The 13174-nt window shown below is 38.3% G+C and overlaps 2 protein-coding genes across 2 annotated transcripts; one reads left to right on the top strand and one right to left on the bottom strand.

The window, feature by feature from the left end:
- Positions 1-1637: 1637 nt before the first annotated feature.
- Positions 1638-2691, top strand: abhd2b (abhydrolase domain containing 2, acylglycerol lipase b). Its single transcript, XM_053631907.1, has 3 exons — positions 1638-1854; positions 2191-2374; positions 2502-2691. Exons 1-3 carry the CDS (start codon positions 1677-1679, stop codon positions 2596-2598), a joined length of 459 nt encoding a protein of 152 aa, XP_053487882.1. The 5' UTR covers positions 1638-1676; the 3' UTR covers positions 2599-2691.
- A 4363-nt stretch (positions 2692-7054) lies between these two features.
- On the bottom strand, positions 7055-10965 carry rlbp1b (retinaldehyde binding protein 1b). The gene is made up of 7 exons (XM_053630679.1): positions 10859-10965; positions 9650-9809; positions 9296-9500; positions 8938-9116; positions 8615-8773; positions 7609-7719; positions 7055-7490 (listed from the first exon to the last, which is right to left on the bottom strand). The coding sequence occupies exons 1-7, from the start codon at positions 10963-10965 to the stop codon at positions 7362-7364; spliced, it is 1050 nt and encodes a 349-aa protein (XP_053486654.1). The 3' UTR covers positions 7055-7361.
- Positions 10966-13174: the final 2209 nt, after the last annotated feature.

Here is a 13174-nt window from a genome sequence, read left to right as displayed (position 1 = left end):
CTGCAACTTAGAGAGTTGCACAATCTAGCTGTGAATAGACCTTTCTACCCCATTCTAAAGATGCATAATAGGCTAGAGATCCAGGGACTCTGGATGAAAACTCATTGTCATATCCCTGAAAACATTTTGTAAGAATACAAGTACCTCCCTTGTGACATGGTGTATTATTATGTGGGAAGTGTCCATTTAAATGTGAATAACCTGTAGCCATGAAAGGATTATAGTGTTTGATATTTTTTGTACGTGTTTCCAGCCTCAAGCTTCAGAATCTGATTGACTCTCCACCTTTCATGGGATGCACACTTTAATGCTGCACTTTTCCAGCATTATAAAAAAATTGAAGACCACAAAATACTTTCAGTGTAAGATGTAGTCACTGGGCTGAAAAAAGTTCATGATGTCTTTAAAAGTGATTAAATAGTTTTGTTTGAAGCAGTTAGTTATGAGTAAACTAGATTTGCAGTTAAACAAGATGTGTTCTTGTCACGGGGCTACGGGAAAAGTTCTGTGGTTGACTATGTGCCATGTTAGTCAAATTGCCTCTTTCTGTAAAAGTTGCCAGTTCTTGACTATGTTTCTATAGCAAATGATAGAAGTCTGACTGTGAAGGGTTGAACTTAGTCAGCAACAATTTCCAGATATGTTGTGGCATTCATATGCCTTTCATGGGTATCAGGGGGTGCTAATACATGCCAAGCAATCATTCTCCACACCATCACACTGCCACCACTGGTTTCCATCCCAAACAGAATGACTCTCAAACAGAATGAATTCTGATCTTTCAGTAATCATGATGTAGAAGGAACCTGGATTTAACTGACCAGGCACTCCTCAATGGTTTAATTACTCCTCAAAAAGTTCACTTGCTCATGTAGGCATGTTTTCCTCTTCTTCCTGCTAACCTAAATGGTCTTTGCCTGTTGTGTATCCCATTTAAAGCAAAGATAGATGCATTCTGAGATGATATTTTGCACGCTGATTTTACACAATTCTGCTCATTTTCCTATTTGCACCATTCTTTGGACTGGGGGCAGTGGTGGCTTGGCAGTTAAGGCTCTGGTTTACTGATCAGAAGGTTGGGGGTTCATGCCCCAGCACTGCCACGCTGCCTCTGTTGGGCCCTTGAACAAGGCCCTTAACCCTCTCTGCTACATGGGCACTGTATCATGGCTGACCCTGCACTCTGAATCCAGCTTCCTGACATGCTGGGGTATGCGAAGAAAAGAATTTCACTGTGCATATGTATATGTGAGCAATAAAGACTCATTATCATTATCATTATTGTTGAAGTGTGAAAAGCCAACGACTACTGAGGAGATACTAGGAGATGCTAGAACTGGCCTTCCTAGCACCAACAATGATTGCAATGCTCAAAATTACTGAGGTCATGTAAGGCTCAGTTGAACACTAAAAACAGTAAAACACTATGCATCTGATACATACCACACAACACAATTGCATGATGAATGATTTGTTGGATTGTACAATTTCTATGAAGATGGCAGTAAACCTAAAATCCTTCAACTGGGTATATTACACCTATATGAACTCAGTTAAACTGGTCCATGATTTTAAGGGCTATAAACTGCCAATCATCAAGTTCAGGTGTGTTAGGAGGGACAATAAGGAATATAATGGGGACCTATGCTGCACATGGCTAACTGCTTTTGTGGTGTATGCTCACAGATGACATAACCATGGTGATCTGCCCAGGGATCGGTAACCACAGTGAGAAGCATTATATCCGTACCTTTGTGGATTACTCCCAGAAGCAGGGCTACAGATGTGCTGTGCTTAACCACCTGGGGGCCTTGCCAAACATTGAACTCACATCCCCACGGATGTTCACCTATGGTAAGACCAGTGCTGGTGTAATGAAATGCCTTCCCATGGAAAACAACTCTTTGGCAAGCTTTTACACCTATTTCATCATTGCGTTGGTGGACTGGCATTCTTTTTTGTCTGGGTGTCTGGCTATTTGATATATGCAATTGCACTGTCCGAAATGTTTGGGGAGGTAGTGATGTAACACTCTAGTAATAGGACTAACAGTCTTTATTTATATTACCATATATAGTTATCACACAGAGAAGAAAATTCTTGCTATTAGGAACACTTGTTTTGGGTTTTTTTTATATACAGCTAGGTCATTTCCAATTTTGGATATATCAATCTATTTCTGTGCTACAGGCTGTACCTGGGAGTTTTCAGCCATGGTGAGCTACATCAAACGTACATTCCCTCAGACCTGGCTCATTGTGGTGGGCTTCAGTCTAGGTGGGAACATTGTGTGTAAGTTTCTGGGAGAGAACCAAGCCAATCAGGACAAGGTGCTATGCTGTGTCAGTGTTTGTCAGGGCTATTGTGCTCAGAGGTCAGTTTTAATTCTTATAGTGCATTCCACATTAATCTCTGTTTAAGCAAACAATATGACTCTTGTTTTCATCTGAGTTATTGTTTAGTTCATTTTATATTCTTGTTCTCTTTTTTTTTGGTTTCAGGGCCCATGAAACATTTATACAGTGGGACCAATGCAGGAGAATTTATGACTTCTTCATGGCTGACAATATGAAAAAAATCATCCTGTCCCACAAGTAATCACTGATAAATAAGGAATAAAATGCAAGATGGCATGTTATAGAAAAATAATCAACAGATGATGCAGCCTGATACAAAGTAGAGTTACTGTTATCACACTTAAGCTGATTATTTTGCTATGACAATACTTTCTAATGTGTTTTATTCCTTTTATCCCATAGCAAGTTGACAACATTTACTAGTTTTATTTAATAGACTGACATTTCATTCTTTTTTTTATCAGTTTACAGCTACATTTAATGTTGTCGAACATCCATGAAACAAGCTAGTTCCTGTTATCACTTAGGCCATAACAGTTATAAACATTCATTCCCTCATGACCCTCTCTTTTTTCCCTAACTTTAAGTTAATACGACAAAAACTACACACCTTGACATGTTACAGAGAAAAGGCAGATGGTAGATCCCTCTATTCTGAAGACTTGCGTTAAACAACTTAAAGTTAAAAGTAACTTTAAAGTTACCTCTGATGATTTCAAAGCACTGAGGCTGGAGACTTAAATAAATGTTTCCTTACAGAAATCTTTGCCATATCGACCATTATAAGTTTTCTTTGTTAAATAACAACAAATTTTAAAAATTTGTTTATTATTAGTTTTTGATTATGTTTAGCATCTGCCATACAAGTCCCTGTGAATTAGCTGATATTATGGAAACCATAGCATATTAGAACAAGCATATTAATTTATACCTTGCAGCTGGCAGTACTATTTGAGCTATTGTTATAGAAAATGAATCATATTCTGACAAATCAAATTTGGGAATTCAACAGTGCTGTAGTATAATGAAGTGTAGTAACTGAGAAATGTGTAACTGTTCTAGACACTGAATATGATTAGAAGCATTCACAGAAGTAATGTTAGTGTGTTCACTTGTAGAAAAAGCTTGTTTGGAGCACAGTCTGGCAAACTGGATGTTGAAGATTTAAGGTGTCTCTACATGGCCACATCTCTTACGCAGATTGATGACTGCATTATGAGGTACAATTTGATTAAAGCCAATTTAATTACAAATCTTTTTTTTCCAATATGTGTTTTGAATGCATCGGTGTCCTGTTTTGTTTTGTGTGTTCGTGTCAGTTGTAGCTGTACAGAATATTTGAAGTTAGTCTTCTGCAAGAACAGTTTTACAGTAAGGGGATGATTTATTAAAGCATTTGGAATAAGGAAAACTCCTTTGCTGAGATATTATTGGCATTATCATTATCCAGTCATGGCCATGTCATGTAAAGAGAATGTGCCAAAGGCTCTGATAGCTTTGCCCAAGCCATAATGTACCCTTTTTCAAGTTGTGTACGCTACTATCTGTCCACTTATTTTTCCTCAGAAAGTTCCATGGTCATAATTCTTTAAAAGAATTCTATGAGAAGGAAAGCTGTGTACATTATATTCACAATGTAAGTCAGATGTATTATTAAAAAGAGATCATAGTAGTTATACTTAACATTACTGCAAGTCATTTAAATTGCATAACAATAATGCTTGTGTAATTTATCTTGCACCTGTCAGGTTAATGTTCCTCTTCTCATGATTAATTCATCAGATGACCCGCTTGTCCATGAGTCTCTTCTGACTATACCTCATACCCTAGCAGGTAACACTTCCACAAACGTATTAATCAATAAGAAAAATGTTATATGTGTCATATTTAAAAAATAAACAATGTATAACTTTGAAACAAGCATTACATATATTCTGATGATATTCCAATCCACGAAAGCAGAAAGTAATCGGTGCTCTACTTGTTAAGGCTAATTCCGAAAGCACAAAATATTTATTTCAGTCAGCATTGTACCAGTATAAAAAGTATAAAGTGTATGGCAATCATTTTCACCCATACTCCATTGGAGAAACCCAGTCTCCAAACTCAGAATATAAACTGTATGTGTTTGCTTAAGCTCTGTACTCAGACGCTGGTGCTGAATTTTTCAAGGCCATGCGATCCATTTGCCCCTGTGTGATTATTTATTAGATGGTACACACCGTACGCACTTCACTTCTCCACAACAGATCTTATCAGTCAATGCAGACACAGTGTGCACCAAGATCAGATTATGTCCTGTCTGCATGTCCCACAGGAATGACTTAAAGTACAGACACCAAAACCTTTATATTGCGGGTGGTATGATTATCATTTCAATGGACACCATGTACTTTCTATTTCCTGAGAAGAGGCCAATTTTTGCAGACAGACCTCTTTATATGTAAAATAAAGTCCTCTGTGTCCTATTAAATGGAGTTCCTCTGATTACTTTTAGATCAGCACAGGTGATGATTTAGAGTTTAATTTACAAATAACTTAGGCTGGAGAATTCATGAAAACGTTCTACAAAAATTAGCTCTCCCACCCCAAGACTTTTATTATAAGTGAGTTTTGAGTATAAGTGAGTGTTTTCTTCTCTTTTTTTCATCAGTACTGGAAATGTAGTGCAATTATGGTTCGTTGGATGTGGTCGATAGATGTTAGGTTTAGAAATGACAGAGAAGAGAACCTAATTATTGAGTTGCAGGTGTTGATGCCCTCAAAGGATTCGCCTGAGTACCTTTTCTCCAGAGAGTTGCTTTTTAGATCAAATGCTTGGTGCAGACTGAGTGTGATGACTGAGATGACAGGAAGTTTCAGAGTGTGTGTTTTTCACCAGCGGGCCAACTGTCGTGATGCACCTCTCATCTCTCATTCAGCATGCCTTTTGTCAGAGGCTCCATATGGCCCTGTAATCACATGTTCACCTACTTCCATTCTGTATAGAGGATAGCTGTGACACTCTGGCGATCCTTGTTTTGGCTAGAAATAGATAGCTGCTCTCCAGATCATGTGGCTTGAATGGAGCATTGATGGGTCTCTATCAGCAAACTGAAAGGCAGGAAGAACTTTGGTATCTAAGATAAACTGTAAAGCCAGGACCTGTGATTATACCCTCTTTAATCAAAGACAACCTACAGTATTACAGTATTTTAAATGGCATATACATACTAATGCTAAACCACTTTTGATCCCCATAGAACACAAAGAGAATGTAATGTTTGTGCTGACACAGCACGGAGGGCACATGGGCTTCTTTGAGGGCACCATGCTCTTCCCTCAGCGTCTTACCTGGATGGACAAAGTCATAATCAGTTATGCTAATGCCATTTGCCAGAGGAAGAAGGAGCACCAGGCCATAGTGTATCACCAAGCCATGGATTGCACAGAACTCAAAGGCAAAGCTTAGCAAAGGTCAGCCATTTTCACTCATAAGTGTAACTCAAATGCATTCAATGGCTGACTTACTTGTCTGAGTGTATACTGAACACAAAACAAGAAACAGTCTCATGGAGACACATATCTCTGTAACCAACTGAATTTCTATACAATACTTGTTCCCTCACTGCAACTATATGATAGGCTTAGTAAGGGAGTATATGAGCTTACTACATCCAAGTCTGTAAATGATCAGAAATGGGAGTGCATTAAAAATAAATTGCATCCTTCACTTTTGTTAATAAGATGGAACATTTACACGTTGACTTGATGTTTAAAAAAATGGACACTTTCAGCAGAAGGATTTCTGTTTGCACTCTAACCACTAATTTATCATGCTGTCTTGCATAGTACTGAGATTGCTGCAGTCACTATTTGCTGGCTGATAATGAGAAACTGATTCTGATGTGGCAAGATGGATATCTGTGGGGATAAAATTCAGTTTACCTGCTTTCCTCTGTGGGACAGTGTCACCCTCTGGTGGCTGGCACTGAGTGTAAAGGATTTCACTTAAAATGCCACAGTGCTGTTGATGTTTTACTGTAACTTAATTTATAATAGAAACAAACTTATTTTGTGGACTTCCCACAACATTAAATGTAACTATAAATGGATAAAAATTATGTGTCATTCTTTAATAAATTAAAATATAGTTACTGTTGGCAAATTGCTGTGTTATAAGTGGAACTGCACTTCAGGACATGGTGTTATAGGAAAATAATTAACTTTGGGGTTGTAACAGTAACTCTATTTCATCACACCACCCCACTGTTGATTATTTTCCCATAACAGCACACCCTGTCATGTTTTATTCTTTGCATAGAGCAAGATGTAAATTATTAAATGGATTAATTTTTGACTCAGAACCTTAAGTGGATAACATGATAGGGTCAATATTTTGTGCTGATGTACATTTTGCTAATTACAATGGATTTAAGACCCAGAAAAGACAGTTCAATAAGTACCATATGACACTAAAGTTTTTTTTTTTTTTTCTTGAATGTGATTACAATCTACATCATTCAGCAATAAATCAAAGTGGATAGTGGAGAGTTAAATGCATCAAGCATCTTTGACCATCCCAAGTCATTTACACTGATACGGATATCTTGATGTAAATATGGCTACATATTCTTGTAGTGTGAACTGTTAATATATTATTGTGCTATGAAACAACCTTAATAATGGTGTGTACACCAGGTACACAAATATGTTGTTAAAAATGCTCATCCAAATTAAACTATTTTTAAATGATTTTTTTTTTGTCCTTACTTTTAAATGATGTCAATTCATCAGCACTGATATTACATAATTGCATGATTCCCTCAGGCCAATTATTTCAACATTCACGAACATAGGACATTTTATGTAATCAGATTATTTTTCTGCCACAACAATATGTCATTTTACACATAGTCCACATTGGATATGACTTACAAACAAATTTTCACATACTTATTCTCTATGCTATAATACTAAAACATACACAATGACTACAGAGGAATTTCATGACAGTTGTATTTTTCAGTCAAAAAGTTTTGCAGCTGTTGCCTTGCCATCATAGTTGGGACCCTTCCCTTCAAACTCTGCAGGCAGGATTTCAGGATCAAACTCCTTATAGTAGCTCTCCAGCTCCTCTCCATGGACAAACACCTTCAGACACATAAAACAGGCAAAATGCTCAGTCAGACTCAGGTGTCCTTTCCAATGTGATCCTAACAGTGTTATTATACTAAGATGAGCACTTTTGTTGAGATCCTCTGGTGCTTACCCTCTCCAGGAGTTTGCTCTTCAACAATGGTTTGACCACATTATAGGTGGTAGTGAAATACCAGGGCTGGTGGATGAAGTGCACTGCTTTAAAGCGAGCAGGAAAGGAGTCCTGGCCAAGAGAAGAGATGTAGCATTAGAGTTCTGAAATTTTGATGATCCTCCTAATCCAAACATAATCTCAGTCTTGATTTAATAGAAATCTCCACCCTGAAACACATTAAATATATTTATATTGAAATATTTTTTTATGTGATTAGTGTTTTCAGTGCTAATTTGTTGGTTAGTGCTCAATTATAGTTTTTCCCATGAGAAGATAGCAGTTATTTGCCACACTGGCATCACAAGGGGACATTTCTAGTCAGGTTTTGCTGTTAGCTGCAAAAAACACAAGAACAAGGCCTTTTCTCACTCACCATTTTCTATTGATGACCAACCTCATGTTAATGAGATATCCAACATAGAATTAAGTAGTGGAGACAGCAAACATTGGACTCAAAGTTCCAGAATCCAATGCAGCTATATGACAGCAGAGACTTTGCTAGTGATATTAACATGAAAGTTGAAGCTTTGGAACCTGATCTGTTTGAGAGGAGTGTACAGATGATGAGGTGAGAGAGCTAGTCAGAACTAAAGTGAGGAAGAACCAATGCATCACTCCCTTTAGGTAGAGATGAAGCAAGGTCTAAAACCCACTGGCGCCACCAACAGCAGGTATTTGAACAGCATTTTGGGTAATGTAGGAAACCATTAACCTAAGTGAAAGTACACCAACATGTCAATGAAAGAAGAACTAAAAAAGTACACTCAGAACTCCATTACAAATTAAGTCTTGGATGCTTTTGAAGATTAATATGCAAGTCCTTCAGGGTGGATATTTCCTTTAACAGAAAAAGGAAGAGCAATGAGGTATGTGCATATGATTTTGTAAAATGGATCTACAATATTTAAAGTACTTGATTCCTGAAGTTGTGTAAATACAATATGTGGCACGTTCTGGAAATTACCTGCAACATGTCTACCATTTTCTTCAGTTCTGAGGGCTTGATACTGGATGCCTGCTGCATGGTGAAGCCTTTAAAGTTCTCAATGATGCAGAAGCCATTGATCTGAGTCTCCTCATTCTCCAGCAACTTCTCCAGGATCACACAGTAAGCTCTGATGATCTACAGCAAAGGGCTGTAGTTTTATATGTCTTGAATGTCACTTTTATAACAATAATAAAGCTCGAACAAGATGACGGCAAATATACAACATTTAAGTTGAGTGATTTAATACTCACCCAATACCCAATTTCCTAAAAGTGGGAAACGTACAAGATAATTCTTACCTCATCAAAGGTGATCTCTTCATAGTCCCAGTTCTCAATGTTGAAGAGCAACACTACATGGCCATGTTTGTCTCTGCTAGAGAGGATCCCTGGGTATCCGGCTTCAATGGTGCTGCGTACAGCTTCTGGGCTTAAGTTCTCAAAGAGCTCGGGGTAATCTCGTCTGAAGCGCACGTAACCTAAAGCAAAGCAACAGTTCTATTTATCAGTGTGATCAGGAAGTACATTCAAGTAGTACAGTATGCTTTTGCTCCACCATTACTGACCATATGAACACCTAGACACTGTAAATTGCTGACTACAGAGAATTGTGAATGTTATATGGCCTTTACGTGAACGTTAAGGATTGCCTTCTCACCCTTCATGAGCTCAAAAGCCCTATTCACATCATACTTTCTGGCCCGAATGAACCTAATAATCACGGCATCAGGTTTCTCGATGAACGTTTCCTGCACCGCTTTGGCCAGGTCATCTCCGCTGTCTGCCTTCTCTTTAATGATGTCCTTCAGTTCCTTCACTGCTGACACTTTTTTCTCCTCTGTCTCATTCAGCTCATCTTTAGCCTACAATGACCAGTAAATATCACAAGCATATATAAAACAACAGCTGCAATGGAAATAGATCAAATGAATAAAATAGATGATGGATATAATATCTCTCATGTAGATACTGACAGCAGTGGTTTAATCACTGCCAGAGTCTGTAAACACACCTTCTGAATGGTGTGATCAGGGAGCTTGGCACAAGGTCCAAACACTGGCCCGTGGTCTTTGACGGTGAGACGCTCCAGTTTGGCCCTAAGCGTCTGCTCTTCCTCTGACACCATGCGGAACGTTCCACCCTGCACAAAGACACCGGCTCTGAAAAAAACACTAATGCAAAGCCCTTATTCTACTGAGGAGCAGGCCCAAATAATGAGTGCAACTATGAGGAAACACTAAGCTGGCTCACATGAATTCAGTAATGCCTGGTTAAAAAAAATGAAAACTATTCTTGGAGATCAGAGCTAGCAGTCTCAACCTGGTATTCAGAGCTTGGAATACTTGCTTACTATACTATACTGTACTATACTATACTATATATGCTATGTGAGTGGAGACTGTTGAGAATGAAAATATACAACTGATTGCATGAGGACAATGGAAATCCAAGAAGTCAATTTAGGTGGGATTAAACTAGAAAGTATTATTTAAGTCAAAAAGCTCACATTTAGTCTTTTTAGATCAATAATTCTATGTACATCATGATACGGTAAACTTATCCTGATGCTCAGCACCACTATTTTCAAAGGTTATTTGAACCTCCTGTCCCTAATCATGCAGTGTTTAGTATGCTGTATAAGGAGAGTGAAGAACAATAAAGAAAAATGTACTTACAACAATAGCCATTGATTCAGAAGATCAGTACAGTCTTCAGAAAACTGGAAGTATAGTACCAGGATAGTACCTTAAGAATGCTCTTATTGTACCTATTAACAAAATATTTTTCAGTATACAGTAAAATAAATAAATTTTTAAAAATCTATAAAGAGGTCCCTTTTATTCCTGTGCATTTATGAAATGAATGCAGACTGATTAACGTTTCTCACTGAGAACAAAGCCTTGATACATATCCACCCTTAGGCATCTCCATTATAAACTTCTTATTGATGCAATTCTCAAACTCTTCGGAATATTTGCAATGCTTAATAATTAATAATAAATTCTTACAACCAAACTGATCTTTCCAACCTGTTGGACCATTAACAGATATTGCTACACCCATCCAAGACTCACTCATCAGTGACAAACAACTTCTTATTCTAGTCATTAGAAGAAATCCCAATGCAATGTCCAGGCAGCAAAATCCAGCACACAAAACTTAAACACTTTATGATAGAAGCACAAAGATTATTCCAGGCCAAAGCTTTCTCATGACTTACCTCACACGTTGCCGTGCAGCTGAAGGGTCCGTCACCAACACTGTAGTGAGGAGAGATTTTGCTGTCTTCGACCATTTGTAGTGGTACCCCTCCCTCTGGCTTAACATGTCACACAGGATTACATGGAGCAGATTTTACGTTAATTAGAATAAAAATAATCGGAGGAAAGAGGAATGAGTGACCAAAAGTTATAGGTTTAAAGAATAAGTTGCACAATTACATTGACAACTACCAAAACCTGAAGCCTCAAGAAAAGAGGCTTGAGATGAATTTGCTAATATGGAACTCATTCATTCATCTTCAGAAAATATTTTATGCTGGTCAGGGTCACAAAGGTTCCCATGCTGAATGGGATGTTAGTCTATAGCAGGGCACTACAAACACATTCACATCTAGGGGCAAACTAAAGTAGCCAATCTATCTATCAGCATGGTGTTGTGAGGTTGGAGGAAACGGAATCACACAGATATAGGGATAAAACATGAAACTAAAGGATTAAATTCTGGATTTTGAAGCTGTGAGGTACCACTGAGGCTCAACTCTGTCTATTCAACTCCCTCAATTGAATTTTCTTAAATTATAATTCATAAAGGATAATTATCATTCCCTGTCAATGAGCATTATCAGTGGCCATCTACTACCCGATAATTATAAATTTAATTATAAATGGTTATCGTACTCTTGATTATATATGCATATCCATATACAGACCATGTAGTCTGTGTATGCTGGATATAGAGACCAGATCATAGAATAACTAACATCAGTAATAAATTCTAGTGAAAATTAATCGCCTTGTGTTTACCAAGGCCAAAACTACTCATTCCATTCTTTCTCATGTTACATCACTGCATGTTTCCCGCTGATGCAAGAGAGAATGGAGCTATAATCCTTTAAATCAGGATTTAGCCTATCAAAGAGGGGGTCTGTGTGCCTAAGGCCATGGTATTGGCAGGACAATGCTGGTCTCTGTGCTGCCCACAATTCTGGAGGACATGTGCAGGACACTTCAACACCAGGGTTGCTGGACTGGGCGTATAATAGCTGGAAATGTGTACTGTGCAGGTTCTAATGTACATTGGAACCTACACACAGCATTTAACCCTGTGAAATAAGTCGCTTCACTGAAACCCTTTTTAACAACATCATTAACCTATTTGCTGTTATGTCATACATGATGTGTCACAGGATGGGTACGAATATCCAACTTTAATTTAAGCTGCTAAAGCAGAGTTGCATTCTGCAACTATTGCAGCAGAGGCGTCAAAAAGATTTTGCACAAGTGTAACAATCAGGTGCTGTGTTGTAATTCCATTCCAGCTTAGATCAAGACTGCAAAATATCCAGCTTGTGGCTCAAAGGTGAATGAGAACCAACTTAGAATATTACATGGGTGATTAATCCTTAGGTGAAGTTACTATAACTACTACAGTGCACCTCTGATGTGTCCGGTCAATTCCATCTCACTTTTCCCGTGGTTTAGCGTTTGCTTGTTGTGTTTATATATGTTTACTCTTCTAGTTTTTTGCAGAGGGTCTGCAGGCTGAAACACCTTGTTGATGAGAGAGATCAGATGAGAATGACCAGACTGGTCTGAGCTGACAGGAAGTCTATAGTAACTCAAATAAGCACTCTTTACAACCGTGTGGAGCAAAAAAGCATCTCAGAACTCACATCAAAGCTTGAGGTGGATGAGCTACAACAGCAACCGCATCAGGTTCCACTGCTGTTAGCCAAGAACAGGAATCTGAGGCTATCATGGGCACAGACTTGCCCAAACTGGGCAGCTGAAGACTGGAAAAATACCAGGTGATCTTCATCTGTCCAGTTTCTGTGCTTCTGTGCCCATGATAGCCTCAGATTCCCGTTCCTGGCTGACAGCAGTGGAACCCAATGTGGTCTCCTTTTGTTGTATCACATCCACCTCAAGGTTTGATGTTTTGTGCATGCTGAGATGCTTTTCTCTTCACCACAGTTGTAGAGTGCTAATATGAGTTACTATATCGTTCCTGGCAGCTCAAACCAATCTGGCCATTTTAATCTGATCTCTCTCATCAACAAGGCATTTTCACCCATAGAACTGTCGCTCACTCAGTGTTTTTTGAACCATTCTGTGTAAACTCTAGAGACTGTGTGTGAAATTCCCTGGAGATCAGCAGTTTCTTAAAAAACTCAAACCAGCCCATCTGGCACCAACCACCATGCCACAAACACAGTCAGAGATCACACTTTTTCTTCATTCTGATGTTTGATGTGAACATTAACTGAAGCTCTTGATCTGTATCTGCATGATTTTTTGAATTGTGCTACTGCCAT

Source organism: Ictalurus furcatus, chromosome 8 (genome assembly GCF_023375685.1).
Source record: "Ictalurus furcatus strain D&B chromosome 8, Billie_1.0, whole genome shotgun sequence".
In the NCBI taxonomy this organism is placed as follows: Eukaryota; Metazoa; Chordata; class Actinopteri; order Siluriformes; family Ictaluridae; genus Ictalurus; species Ictalurus furcatus.
Note: the sequence above shows the minus strand (reverse complement) of the source record. Positions and strands in the feature narration are given on the sequence as shown.